Source organism: Callospermophilus lateralis, chromosome 7 (genome assembly GCF_048772815.1).
Source record: "Callospermophilus lateralis isolate mCalLat2 chromosome 7, mCalLat2.hap1, whole genome shotgun sequence".
Lineage (NCBI taxonomy): Eukaryota > Metazoa > Chordata > Mammalia > Rodentia > Sciuridae > Callospermophilus > Callospermophilus lateralis.
The window spans coordinates 24,548,846-24,563,625 of NC_135311.1; the positions used below are offsets into that span (position 1 = coordinate 24,548,846).

Here is a 14,780-nt window from a genome sequence, read left to right on the forward strand (position 1 = left end):
ACTAATATAAAGTAGACCCAACGAGAGTGAGGTTCATGGGCATTTGCCAATAATTTTCTTGAATTAAGCTGTCAAATTTAATGTCAAAAGGAGACTGCAAAGGGCAGAAGATAGAAATAGATGTATTTAATAGCATCTATTTTTAATTAAAAAGAAAACAAAAGAAGAAAGTGATTTATAAGACATGCAAATTTACCAAGTCTTTTTAAGGAAAGACCAAGAAAAGCCCTGAAAGCCTTAATGTTGCTCAGGTTTCACGTAGGAGCACAGACCGGAAGGAGCCAAACCTGAAGAAGGAAGAGAAAAAGCCTAGGACTATGTGGAAAAAAAAAAAAAAATCAGCGCAGTTAGCAAAGATGTCACTGGGAATGTATGATTTACAGGCAGATGGTGGAAGGTAATACAGTCAGAGAATCATAAGCTGGAAGGGCCTGGAGGAGGTCATGTCTACACTCATCCTACAGAAGCTCTGTGACGGGGCGGGGAGCCAGAGGAGACGAGTACTAGGTGTGGTACTGCGTTTAGGATCATGCACTCACAAAATAATTAGTGATTCTCAAGTCCTTATGACAGTTCAAAAATATACAGGGAAATCGAGGAAGTTTAGGATCAGCACAGGAGTATAGACGTGGTTCTTAGGTCCAACTCCGTGTCTCCAGGTAGGGCTATAGCACCTTGTTTCAGACAGGTGACCAGAAAAGCCAAAGGGCTTATGGTATTTACTCATTTAGAGACAAAGTTATCTTACTATAAGGAAACCAATAACATTTGTTGGTGATATGTAATTAGCCAAGGCAGGGAGATGGCCGGGATCTTCTGAAGACATTTAAAATGTTTTTCATGACATTTAAATTTTGGCTTCTAATATATTCATTTCTTACAGGCACATTTCTCTACAAAAGCACTGTTTTCTGATGAAATCAATCTAAAATAGATCTTATACTAACAAATGTCCTTCTTGATGTCACTTGTTTTATAATAATTCTGCTTTTAATGGTTCTGGTGTTCAACTCTTGATTTAGCCAGTAAAATATCCATCCCCTCCAAATAAATACTCCTCTGCTTCTGCTGCCTGTTTCCTAATACACATGTTAGCTACCCATAGACCTTTAGCAACTTTACTTACCATGGTCAGGTATCAAGCCCGTTCCTGGTCTCAAAAGAAGAAGAACTTTATTCCCCCCAGCTTGAATGAGCTCAATTGCTCGAGTATGTGTGATGCCTTGTGTAGGTTCCCCGTTGATTTCAACAATCTGGTCGCCAACCTAGACAGGAAATATTTACAGGAATATCATGAAACTCTGCATCCCCCTTCAGGTTGTTCTTTTGCTAATTTTAGAGCCCTTCAACCTTGCTGGTGACATTGCTATCATGCTAGAGGTGATGTGTGAACAGCTGGTACTAGTAGAAGGGGACAGTGTACAATGTTCTTTATTGACTGTATCCTACATTGGAAATTTATATATGGCTACTATGTCAGGATGTGGGCATCTTGAAATCAAGAAACAAAGTCTGAGTTTTCCCTAGCATGTGTGAGGCCCTGGTTTGATCCCTAGAATTGAAAAAATTGTTTTCTTCCATAAGATAAACAGAAGAAGAGGTGAAGTTCTACAGTAATTCAAATGATACCCCAGAGCTACATCTGCATGTCTTTCTTCTGTGTGTGTGGTTCTGGGATTGAAGCCAGGGTCTCCTGCATGTTAGGTAAGTGCTCTACCACTGAGCCCCACACCAGCCCCACGAGCCTCTGGGAATGAGGAATCTGGGAAGGGTACTTTCAAACTGGGGCTGAATCTCAAATTATCTCCTAGAACCTAGGAAGATATCTCCCTATTCTTGACACCTTTCCTAGAACTACTTACTCTTTGTGCTACCACTGTACCCTATACAGACATGAGGCCTTAGCTAAGTGACACATTTAGAGTAAAATTCTAAAAAACAAACAAATAGATGAATATGAATAGTTACTTAAAAGCAGTTACTGGCTTTCACTTAATGACTTTAGTTTAAAATCATTTCCCTGGAAAACAAAACTAAGGATCAGAATAAGATGCCCCGGTACCATTGCCATATATTTGGAATATATTGTAAGAAAAAGGAAAAATATGGAAAGGACTTGATTAAAGCCAATAATGGTAGTGGCATTTTTTAAAAAAAATATTTGTAGATGAACACAATACCTTTATTTAATTCATTTATTTTTTGTGATGTAGAGGATTGCTAGGCAAGTGCTGTCCCACTGGGTTAACTTTTTTTTGGTACAGGGGATTGAACCCAGGGGCACTTAACTATTGAGTTATACCTGCAGTGCCCCCCCCCCTCCTTTTTCCCCTAACTTAAATTAGGGTCTTGTTAAGTTGCTGAGGCTGGTTGCAAATTTGGTACTTTCCTGCCTCAGCCTCCTAGGTCACTGGGATTACAGGTGTATGCCACTGCACCTGGCAATGGCAGTGATTTTAGGATCTTTTTTTTTTCCATTTTTTTTTTTTTTTAGTTGTAGGTAGGCACAATACCTTTGCTTTATTTATCTTTATGTTGTGCTGAGGATTGAACCCAGTGCCTCACATGTACTAGGCAAATGCTCTACCACTGAGCCACAACCCCAGCCCCTTAAAATCATCTTTAAGGTGACATGCAACTGAAAGGTTTGGCTTCAAAACAGAACAACTGAACAATGCAATATCACCAAAATTTCAAAAAGAAAACATTCCAAATATTTGTAAGAGCTAAAACGACCCAGAAGCAACACAGAGAAAGGGACTCAGTAATTATTGAAAGAAGTCCACAGAACAACTCGACCTCCAGCTAAAGCTTGGCACAGAAGTTGGAAAGCTGGACTTTGGAGTCAAAAATCTGTGGTTCAATCCTGGCTCCACTTCTTTTTAGCTCAGTGGTCTCATTTTTCCTCATTTGTTACATGAGGATATTGGCACCTACCTCCTGGGGTTGTTGGGAGAGTTAATGAGATAAAACACCATTGCATACCACCAAATAAATATAAGTTGTCAAGTTACTGTAAAGTACATTTTTAGTGTGATTTAAATGCAGATGATGTCTATGCAATTCAATAAAATAGAATATAGAGTAAGAGTTTAAATTTTTTGTGGTGCAAAGGATTGAACCCAGTGCCTCATGCATGTGAGGCAACCACTCAACCTCTAAGCTACAACCCCAGCCCCAGAGTAAGAATTTTGTTCCATATTTATGAAAAGGGAAAAAGAGATGTCTCACTCAGATATCAGAAAAAAAAAATTGATAAATTTGATATTGCTGTTTAAATTGCTGTGGTTTGAATTCCCAGAATTCATTTCTTGGAAATTTAGTCTCCAAAGCCACATGTTAATTGGAAGGTGGGGGACCTTTAGGAAGTGGTTAGGCTCTACCTTCATAAATGGATTAATCCACTTAAAGGTTAATGGATTATTGAGGGAGTAGTGAGCTTTTCTTGGCATGCTTGCTCTGTCTTGCCAAGTCACTGTGCATCCCCATCAGCAAGAAGGCCTTCACCGGGTGTGTCCCTTTGGCCAAGGACTTCTAAGAAATTCCAAGAATTTCTTTATAAATTTTTCAGTCTCAGGTATTCAGTTGTAGCAATAGAAAACAGACTAAGACACATACATAAAAGGAAAAGAACTTAAAAAAATCAAGAAACCAAAATAAGAAATTAAGGATAATAGAATGGAGAAAAATAACAACGAAACACTGTCCAGAATATATAAGTGAAACAAGAGCCAATACCTAGATTTCCCTTAGTATGTGATGAAAGAATCACTTTCATGAGGAAATACAGGTGATAAGTTAGCACTATATATATAATCCTGTTGATAATTAAATTAAAATTAGATAATATTTGAAGTATGCTTTGGTTATGTTATAAAATGTGATTGAGGTTATGGTTAATTTCAATCATATTCTTTGGCTTAAACTGTCTAAAACAAAACTATTCTTTTAGGACATAAATAAACGGCAAATAAAACTTGTAATTGAATGGATTTGCCACCAGGTGTCATTTTTGTTTCAACTTTAAAACCAAATTAGGGCGACAGGGGTGAGCTGTAGCTCTAAGATTTATAGGCCCACAGATAGGGAGATATCGTGCACTAAACTACACACAGGTAAAAAACAAGGTACCTCTGAGAGGGAAATGGAGACATTCTAATGAAATTTTAAGTTAAACTGTGACAATGAATTTGGAAAAACATCTTTTTAATAAAGATTCAAGTTCAGTTTTATATTATTGAAAAATAAAATTGTAAGGAACAGAGAAAAGAGTAAAGATAGAGAAATGAAAGAAAAAAAATGAAATAAAAGAAGAAAAATAAATTGGGGGTGGCATGGCGCTGCGTGCCTGTAGCTCCAGGCTTGGGAGGCTGAGGCTGGAGGATTTTGAGCTCGGGAGTTTGGGGCCAGCCTGGACAACATAGTGAGTCCCCATCTCAAGAGATAAGTAGGAAGAAAGGGGTATAAAGAATGTTTCTTTTAAAAAAAATAGTCTTATCTTTTAGTTTTAAAAAAGTATATATAGTTTTAAAAACAATACTGACTGAAAAATATTAAAACTCCAGAACAGCATTTCTAACCCATGTCTTACACTGTCTATAACCTGTTAAGAAACTGAAATTAAGTGAAATCCACAAGGACACAGCCCCGGCCTGACAGATGCCAATATTTTCTTATAGTCTGGGGCAGACCTGGGCCTAACAGTTAATAGCATATTTATTTTCAAATTTTTGAATTTATTTTTTAAAGAAAAGCTGATTTAGTCATGAGATTCTAGTTTCTGCTCATCTTTAATGAATGACATTTTTTAGGATGACAGTGACTGCTCGAAGGTCTGTTTGCATTTTATTTGGTGAAATCATGAGGGTCCTATTTGGAACCAATATTTAAAAAAACAATTATATTCCAATCTATCATTTAAGTGAATTTTTTTGTGCCACTATTTTTTTTTAGGAGATTTTAAAAAAAATCCATTTAAAACATGCCAACAGATGTGAGAGAGGGGGGATAGGAAGGGGGGAGAGGAGGGTGAAGGGAGAGAAGAGAATCAGGAACACCAGGAATGAGTTGCCATCTCTAAAACAGTGGCTCGGGGCTGGGGATGTGGCTCAAGCTGTAGCGCGCTCATTTGGCATGCGTGCGGCCCGGGTTCGATCCTCAGTACCACATACCAACAAAGATGTTGTGTCTACCGAGAACTATAAATAAATAAATTAATGTTTTTTTTAAAAAAATAAAATAAAACAGTGGCTCAAGGAGAAGCCACCTGAGACTACACAGCTGAGGAGTGGCAGACCGGAGCTTTGGTTCTTGACCTCTTGAATTTCCAAACCCACGCTCCTCACTACTAGACTGTTTCTGCGTGAAAGTGACCTGAGGTTAGATGTAGCAGCTCTGGATATGCTGTACTGAGTGCATCTGACCATTAGTCCTTCTGCTTGTCCTGAACACTCCACCGCTCTGCTCTGTGGCTCTGCATTCTCACCCTTCCCTCTTGTCTTCTCTGAACCACTAAACAGGCCTTGCTCTGAGTTCTGCCCTTGCCCACTGCTCTTTACATCTTCATGACTGATTTTATCCACCACCAGGGCTTCAACCAGCACCCTTGTCTTCACCATCACCTTTCACCTGCTCAGCCAGCTATACCTCCATCTCCACAAGATGAACCGACCTCATCAGCCTGCCAAATTCTGTCTCCTCTGGTCTCCCTAATGGTTTTTCACAGGCAGACTCTTCCTTCCTCTCATCCCTCACTCATTTGACACATGCCAGTCATCTAGATTGGTCCTTTCCTCACTGACAGGTGATCTCCTATGTACTTTTTTCCCCCTTTAATCTTCTATCCAAAAGGTCACCACTTAGGTTGCACTCCCACCACCACCCGGCCTGCGTGAACTGCAGCCCCTTCATCTTCCTGCAGCCGCGGATACACTCACTTCAGCAGCACATTGCTAAGGGGAAACTCTTGGCTCAAAAGGCTTCCGGGCTTCTAGAACCTCTATCCTACTTTTATGTTCTCATTTCCCTCCATTCCCCTATGTACCTCCTAAGGAACTCTACATGTGAAGTTCCCTAGACATGACTTACACTTCCTTGGTGTAACTCTGTTGCTCAATGACAGTGCTTTTGGTCCTCAATCTCCCTATTGAAATCCTGTTACCTTCCAAAATCACCTATTCTATGCAATTCTTTATTCACCTCTTTGAACTTGGGCACTTCTTTGGTCTTTCGGAGGATGGAAGGAGTTACACTGGTTTTGGGTCATCCCTTTTCCCAACTCTTCAGTAGCAGGCATAAAGCCTTGGTTACAGCAAACACTACATGACTTGTTCAAGAATGCCACCAACTAGAAGCCTTTCCTAGTCATTGTTAGTATGCTACCCAAGGATCATTTGCCCTTTTCCTTGTTGCATACTGGTGGCAGATGGAGGAAAAGTCCTCTTGGGCAGTGAGTTATGGTTGTCTGATACTGAGAATGTCAACTGAATACAACTTTTTTAAAAAATGGAAGACATTAACATCCAGAGAAGAAGGGAAAATGCAGATCTCTGTGCAACCTGCTCTGCAGGACCCTCTACTCAGCCAGTGTTTCAGAGTCAAGAATAAAACCTATGGTGGAACACTATTGCCGGGAGTTCCAGTCCTTCAGATAACGGTTGGGAGAGCCAGGATTTTCCACCTCTATAGACAGCTAAGAGGGAAAAATTTCCTGGGTATACTGTTTCTTGGAAGAAATTGATGATTCTGTTTTATCCTGGCTTTTCAAGAATTTTAATAAGATGAAAGTGTATGCATTAATCCATTTGCCCTTAAATATTGATTATAGAAATAATAAATGATTCTTCTCCTTGACCAAGGTTGAGAAGGTCAAGCAGTGTAACCATGACTAGCACAGCAGCTGAAGGGAACATGACTTTAGGAAAATCCTGCTTCTAGATTCAGGAGGTTTCTGTGTTCCTTTTAAATCATTTTTTTTTTTCAGAAGTTTCCAGTCTAGAACCAGAAGCAAAGGTTGCAGACAGAAGCCAACTCACATGAATTCTGCCATCTTTGATAGCAGGCCCGTCCTCAGCAAGGCGAAGGATGAACAGCCCCATGTTGTATTCCTTTCCCCCACGGAGGCTGAACCCAAAGCCCCGGGGGCCTCTTTCCAGCTCTACTGGGTAGCAACCAAGGCTCTGGAGAGAAAGAAGTACGAGCAAAACAAGTTCTGTGGACTGCTTTATTTACATTTTGAAGAAAAATTACTTTAATAGCTGGGAGAAATGAGTTACACTCTTGATATGCATTTCTATTATCATAAGGAAGGAATGTAAGTTTTATAAACACAGCCTAAATCAATCTGAAGATGACACATTCTCTTCTAATTGGTCAATGTGCAATAGAATAATGTGCAACCAGAAAGTAGAATTTTAGAAAGTGCTTCCTTTTAGTAAATCTTGACAAATTTTCCTGAAAAAACGAGCAAACAAAAGCCCCCTTCATAGCTACACTATGTGCTTCTAAGTACTTCACTAAAGGATCAAATTTCTTCCACTAGAGGGTAAACTTTTGCTTGTCTTTATATCCTTTCAAGAAGCTGAATAAACACATAGGAGGTCGACAAGAATTAGTAATTTTGGAAACAAATTTATCTGAACTGATTTGCAATAAAAAGTAGGTCAGTGATGCAGCAACTCAAAATCTCAGTTCACATGTGGGGCTTTGTTTACCTGATTGTGCCGACTGCCTACAACTGAAATCACTGAAGTGTCAGGCTGGGCAAGGTGCTTGTGGTCAGACCACGAATGTCTGTAAGAAGCAGAGACATCTTTTCCAATTTCACCTTCTAGGGCACTTCTACAGGAGAGAAAATAAGTCACTCTATAGAGCAAGACAATAAAAATAGTCCACAAGGAAAAGCAGACTCATTTCTTTTCAAGCCAACCCTTGCCATTCTCCCCTTGACCAACCCCTACAAAGACAGACTGTCTACACCAGAGAGATGCTGGGGAGACCTGGTCATTAACTTCAGCATGGCTTGAAGTCTGTGGGCATCCCATTTCTTTCGTATCAGTGTAGTTTATACCAAGGTCAACTGCCCTCAAGTAACTGAACCAGAGGGCAGACAAGTTGACCTTGTCTCAGTCAAAAATGTGTCTCTTGTAGTCCCAATGCCTGGCAAGATGCTGGATTTCCAGAAATCCAGTTTTTGTTTGTGACTAATATTTTCAACAAAAAAATATGTATAAAATTCTGGCCTGCTTTGCTCCGGTGGTCTACGAGGACAGCAATCCATGTGGGCCTGGGCTTCCCTACCAGCATTAGCCTGACCAAGAATACCAGAGCCTGACTCACTGGGCAGGTCCAGATGATCATGGCCTGCTTGGGATGTGGCTGGAAAGGGGAAGAAGGTACTGAGGGGTGAGGGTGGGGCAAAGGAAGGTCCTGAGGGAGGAATAGGCAAGTTTTCATTTTGACTCAACAGCTGGCTTCTGCGTAACTGCACGGGGTGGGGATTGTGAGGAAAACCTTAGAAGAACAGCCCCACCTGTCCCCAGGTATGTGGTTGGCCTGTGACTGTCCCATGGGCCTGTGCTGCAGTGCTGGGCTTTGCCTGGCAGAGTTTGTTCCTGATGGTGGACCATGATGCTCTGTTTAAATGAGAAAACAACAAAAATAAGAATTTGTACATAAAAATGTGAAGATCAAGTGGATCTGTGAGAATGAAATGATAACAATGGTTACAGCTTTACCAACTTGGATGACTAGCAGGAACCAACCAGCACTGTAAGCTGTCCGCAATTAGAACTTTACCATCTTTTTAACATCTTTCCCCTGTGGCTTTTGGCTAATATTTACTTTCAAGAGAATAGGAGCCATAGTCCTGCTTCTCGTTTTCACCTTGTTTTGGCCACTTGTACAATGTAAAAAACAGAAATTCACATATTCAAAGGGATCTATGCAGAAGACAGAGCTCCAGAACTGTCTTGCGGCCCATTCAGTGGGTTTCCACAGCACGCTCCTCTTAACTGGGGTAAGCCATTCTAGGCAACAAAGCAAGGTCTTGGGAATGCTGGGACACAGGCCAGTCTGCAAACTACACATATATCTTTGAACATATATTTTAACATAGGAGCAGTTAGTTTGCCTAAAGATCAGAACCAAAGATCAGAGTACCAAAGATCAGAAAATCATCCTGAGGTTGACAAATGCTTATATAGATTCTACTGCGTTTGTTTTATAAGAATTTAAGTGAAAAGGTCTTAATAAGAATACAGGAGAAATAGTAACATTCGTTTCTGTACCATTCCCAACAACTCTGGATCCCCTGCTGCTCTTTGAAGGCAGACTGCATAGCCAAGCACAGTAATAGCTTGCATTCAGAACTAGATGGAAGTCATGGGAAATGACAGTTAAAAGATTCTTAAGACTGTCACACATTTTCTTTTATTTTTTCCTTCAGTACTGGGGATTAAACAGGGCTTTGCATGTGTTAGGTAAGCCCTGAGCTATATCCCCTGCCCTTTTTATTTATTTATTTATTTTTAATTTTGAGAAAGGTTCTCACTAAGTTTCCCAGGCTGCTCTTGAACTTGTGATTCTCCTGCTTCAGCCTCCTGAGTTGCTGGAATTACAGGTGTGTGCTATTACGCCTGGCTCAGACTCAGAATTTTAAAGCTCTTTACTCTGTGCAAATATTAAAGTGTGGGATATTTAAAATATCAAAGACATGGAGCATAGCTTAAATTAAGACCATAAACACTGGAGCAAGATAGACAAGTGTTTTTTTTTTTTTTTTTGTAATTTTTTTTTTACCTGTAGATGGACTCTATCTATCTATCTATCTATCTATCTATCTATTTATCTATCTATCTATCTATCTATCTATCTATCTATCTATCTATCTATCTATCTATCGTGCTGAGGATCGAACCCAGTGCCTCGCATGTACTAGGGAAGCACTCTACCACTACAACCCCAGCATGCTGCAGTCTGGCTGGACACAAATCACGAGCCACTCAAGCAGGAACAAACTTTATTTCCGAACTCCCCCTGAACGCCACCCACGTGGCCCTCTCAGGGACACCACACACCAACCAGAACTCCCTCCACCGGAACTTCACCAACCAACTCGAACTCCCCAGGAATCCCCCAGGGAGAACTCCAAAGTAGTGGGCACCAGAGGTGGACAGCAGGGGTCTATATACAATTGAATACACAGCCTGTTTCAATCCAGCATCATCCAGTCCCAGCAATTATAGACAGCTTAACTATCATCATCTAAATGGCTGCCTCTCAACCATTACTTCTGGCAAAATGCCAGGGGCCATTCTGACTGGCTGTGGCTCTCAGCATCCACCAGCCCACAAGATAGACAAGGTTTAAGCCATCATTTACTAGCTGTGTGTTCTTGAGCAAGTTAGTTACATACTTATATACTCTGCATTTCTAATCATCTCAACTATAAAAGGGGAATACGGTTACCTCATGGAGTTTATAAACGTACATGCTTAGAACAGTGCCTGGCAATATTCACTACACAAAGGTTCCTATTATAACTATCATCATTCTTATTGTTGTCATTGTCATCACCAAAACAATATGTCTCATTTGAGAATGCATTTCTCTAAGTATTCTGAAATATTTACCTTATTTATAATTTGTTCAATATGCAGGCCATTTTAGGTTAAGAGAACATATAGAAACTGACACATAAACAGATTCTTGGAATAAAATGGAAATAGAGAAAGTCTGATGTTAAAGATAAGAAATATGAATGTCAGGAAGCAATTTCTACTGAGGAAGCTGAAACTCAGGCTTTATTATTGTATCACCATTTTATAGCTTGGATTAAGTTATTTCTCTTCAAAGTTCTGTGGGACAAAAAACAGAGATAAATAATATTTTCATATTTAAGAACTACTTACAACTTGGGGAAAAAAGGTAAAAAGTGGCAGGAGGACAGAAAAATTGTATATGGTTAAGCCACAGGCCCCTGAGGATTCCTAAAGTGCTCTGGCTGCGGGTTTGTGTGTCAACACTGATTTCAACTATGTGCTCCAGGACTGGAGATGTAGACTAATTCTTAGACCACAACTTACCCAGAGGGTGATATTTCCTCTTCAACATTAAGTATTCCAGCTATCACCCTGGACTTTTTTGGCAGGGAAGGTGGCTCTTTTTTTTTTTTTTTTTTTTAATATATATTTTTAGTTGTTGATGGACCTTTCTTTATTTTATTCACTTATTTATATGTGGTGCTGAGAATTGTACCCAGTGCCTCACAAATGCCAGTTCTCTACCCCTGAGCCACAACCTCAGCCCAAGGGTGGCTCTTTTAAAGTACTTGTATCAAGAATTTTATTTTCCAAATTAACTTAAGGACTTGCCTCCTAACTGGTCTCCCTGCACCAATGTGACCTTCAATCTGCCTCCAGGACTCCAGTTTTAATACACAAATTCAAACATACTATAAGGGTAAAATTTCTAAGCTGCTTCTAAGCCGCAAAGCCTGAATTAAAGTGTAAAAGACCGGGCATTGTAAAGTTTCTAAGCTGCAGGGCTTGAGTTAAAAAGTAAAAGACCAGGTATTGTTAAATTCCTCTGCTACCTCCAAAACCTGAAATTCCTGTAGCTGTTAGGACAATACCCAAACTGCTCAGTAAATATTCCCACTGACTCCCTGGTTGTCTAATAACCTGGGACCCTGTGTAGCTTGTCACGTAGGCATTTAGGCCCTAAAACCAATCAGTTTGAATGTGTACCCCGCTTAGGAGTGACCAATCACCCCCACCCAATCTGTTCCCACCAATGAATGTACTAATCATGTCTCAGAGTTGTTGTTCAATTTTCCCGCGCCTCATGATGATTTGTTCTGATGTATGCAAAGCCCCCGCCCTCCTCAAAAAGTGTACTTAAGCACTGCTTGACCTCTGCTCTTGACCTCTGCTCTGGGCTCTGGACCTCTGCTCACCCTTCTCGAGTGGGCACAGAGCCCCAGCATGCTGGAATCTCAATAAACCCCCTCCTGCTTATTGCATAAAGTCAGTCTCTTGGTGGTCTCTTCCTCGGAGGCTTTGCCCGACCCTTACAATACCAACTGCCAACTATCTTGCTTTCAAAACAAAACTAAACAAAACAAAATGAAACAGTGCTTTTTGTTGTGTATAAGATACATCCAAATGTGTCACTGACACTATTACCTTTTCACTTCACCTCCTGTTCAAAGTTTCTCCTCCAGAGACCCTCCCTGCCCTTAGGCACAGTCTTTACAGCATTTTTTGCTCTGTGCAGGAGTAGGACAAGGGCAGGATGCTGTTTCTCCTGTTAGAGGGTACCTCCTTGATTACACGAATCATACTTCTTATCTTTATGTTGTCCTCATCAAAGTTAAATAAAACTTCCTCCCATTAGTATTCTTTTAATTTTTAGTTTAGTCCTTCAACTCATGCTGTGTGGTTTCCCCAATTTATTTCTGTGTTATAACCTATTCCACTTCTCAAAGTTAAATATTTATTCCAATATAGCAAGCCTATATTTTCTTTGAATTTTATCTGAGAAGTCTCTAAATAGTAAAGCAATAGGGTAAGCATCTCTCTCAATAAATATTAAAATTCTCCTAGAATTTCTGTGTGTAAATATCTAAGTATATTTATATTATCAGAGGATAAACATGAAATCCACAGTTAAACTATAGCAAGAAACATCATAATGAATTGATAATTATATTTACCAAGAGTAAGAGAGGCTGGGGATGTGGCTCAGCGGTACAACACTTGCCTGGCATGCGGGAGACCCTGGGATTGATCCATAGCAACAAGAGTAAAGAGTAAAGAAGAACCCTATGAGAGGGCTTTGTAAACTACAAACTCTGTTGAAGGACGTAAGAGATGATCTGAAAAACCCGAGAAACATCCCATGCTCTTAGGAGGAATAATTTAATATTTAAAAATATAAATTCTCTCAAGGCTAATATATTTATATATTTTTAATATATCCCAATAAGTTTGGATGTTTTTTTGGAGCAGCTTAACAATCTGCCCTAAGGTTTTTTTTTTTTTTTTTTTTTTTTTTTTTTTTTTTTTTGAGAGAGAGAGAGAGAGAGAGAGAGAATTTTTTTTTTTAATATTTATTTTTTAGTTCTTGGCGGACACAACATCTTTGTATGTGGTGCTGAGGATCAAACCCGGGCCGCACGCATGCCAGGCGAGCGCGTTACCGCTTGAGCCAAATCTCCAGCCCTGCCCTAAGATTTTATATGTAAAAGTTCAATGAATGTCCAGTTGATTTGGGGATAAGAGAGAAGGAAGGAGGGAGAGACAAAGGAAGAAAGAGAGATTTGTTCTAATAGATATAACAGAATGTATTATAAATTTATAGATAAAATAATCATTTATATATAATTTACATGTATTATATATGTATGTGTATACATATTTATATGTACACACACACACACATATCTCATATTAGCCCAAAAACAAATAAGTAGAACAGAGAAAGCCTTGTGGACTCTTGTTTATAGAGTAAGGTGATATGCAGGATGGATGGCATCATAAGTCAATGGGAAAAGGAAGTACTAGTTGCTGTGTAGGGAAACTAGCTCATAATAGGAATAAAAAATAAAACTGAATTCCTCTTAAAGCTATATGCAAAAGTCGGCTCCAGATGGCTTAAATCCTAAAGGCAATACGATAAATCTAATAGAAGTCAATGTTAGAGGAAATCTCTATAATGTGGGGCAAAATGATGATTTATCTTAAAACCTCCGAAGCTCAAGCCATACAGTAAAAGTAGGACTAATTTGATTACATTTAAGCTAAGAATCTTGGTCTAAGAAGGGACCCTGGTCAAAATTAACATAGAAATGACAGGAAGAGATATTTGTACTTTCTAAAACAAAAATGGAACTGGTGCCTATGTAATTCACAAGGAATCCCTAAGTACCAACAAGAAAATGATAGGAATCCCAAAAGAAAAATGTCTGTGACATGAACAGGCAATTTACAAGGAAAAAAAAAAATCCAAGCATGTGAAGAGCTGCTAAATTCATGAAAATTTTGGGAAATTAAAATTAAATGATGATGAGACAGTGCTTCTCCTACTCTCGGCTAGCAAACTCAGAAGCCGATAATGCCAAGCACTGGCTGGGATTTAAAGCTATAGGGAGGAATCCTCAGGGATTTGGTGGTGGAAGTACAGATGGAGAAGAATCTGACAGTACTGAGTTAAGTTAGACACGTGGATACCCTTGCTCAAGCAGTTCCACTCCCAGGAATTTTCAGTTTTATAAGGTACATGCAAGAGGATTTATTTCATAGCATTGTTTATGATTCTGTGGAGATGGAGGCAGTCTGGCTGTCTATGGGGGAGTGAGCAGCTATATGTGGTAAATATACATTATGGAAGACTGACAAGTAGTTCAAGTGATCAGTTATGGTCATCCAGCAAAGTGGATAAATATTAAAAGCACACAATGCTTTAACAACTAAACACAAACAGCCAAAGGAAAAAAATACATGACTTGGACTTAGTCAACATCTAAATTCCATGCATCAAAGGATAGTGAAAAGACAACAGCAGACTGGAAAATACTTTTAAGTCATGTATTTGATAAAGATCTAGTGTTCAAATCTATAAAGAAGTCTTATGTTTCAACAAAGATGAATAACTGAGGTATAAATGGGCAAAGGATTTGAATAAATATTTTTCCAAAGAAGATAAACTGATGGTCAGTAAGCACATAAAAGGTACTCAACATCATTAGTAGTCAGGGACATGCAAATCAAAGCCACAAT

The 14,780-nt window shown here is 39.4% G+C and overlaps 1 protein-coding gene across 3 annotated transcripts in view; it reads right to left on the reverse strand.

The window, feature by feature from the left end:
• The window catches only part of Magi3 (membrane associated guanylate kinase, WW and PDZ domain containing 3), a 249,114-nt gene that overhangs the window by 3,262 nt on the left and 231,072 nt on the right, over positions 1-14,780 (reverse strand). Inside the window, exons 17-21 of one of the 3 annotated variants that reach the window (XM_076862941.1) lie at positions 8,531-8,633; positions 7,713-7,839; positions 7,035-7,178; positions 1,127-1,265; positions 197-287 (exon numbers count right to left, since the gene is read on the reverse strand). In XM_076862941.1, the coding sequence (XP_076719056.1) occupies positions 238-287; positions 1,127-1,265; positions 7,035-7,178; positions 7,713-7,839; positions 8,531-8,633 (563 nt within the window). In that variant the 3' untranslated portion in view covers positions 197-237. The remainder of the gene's footprint in view (positions 1-196; positions 288-1,126; positions 1,266-7,034; positions 7,179-7,712; positions 7,840-8,530; positions 8,634-14,780) is intronic. The other 2 variants (XM_076862940.1, XM_076862939.1) reach the window with 2 other exon arrangements.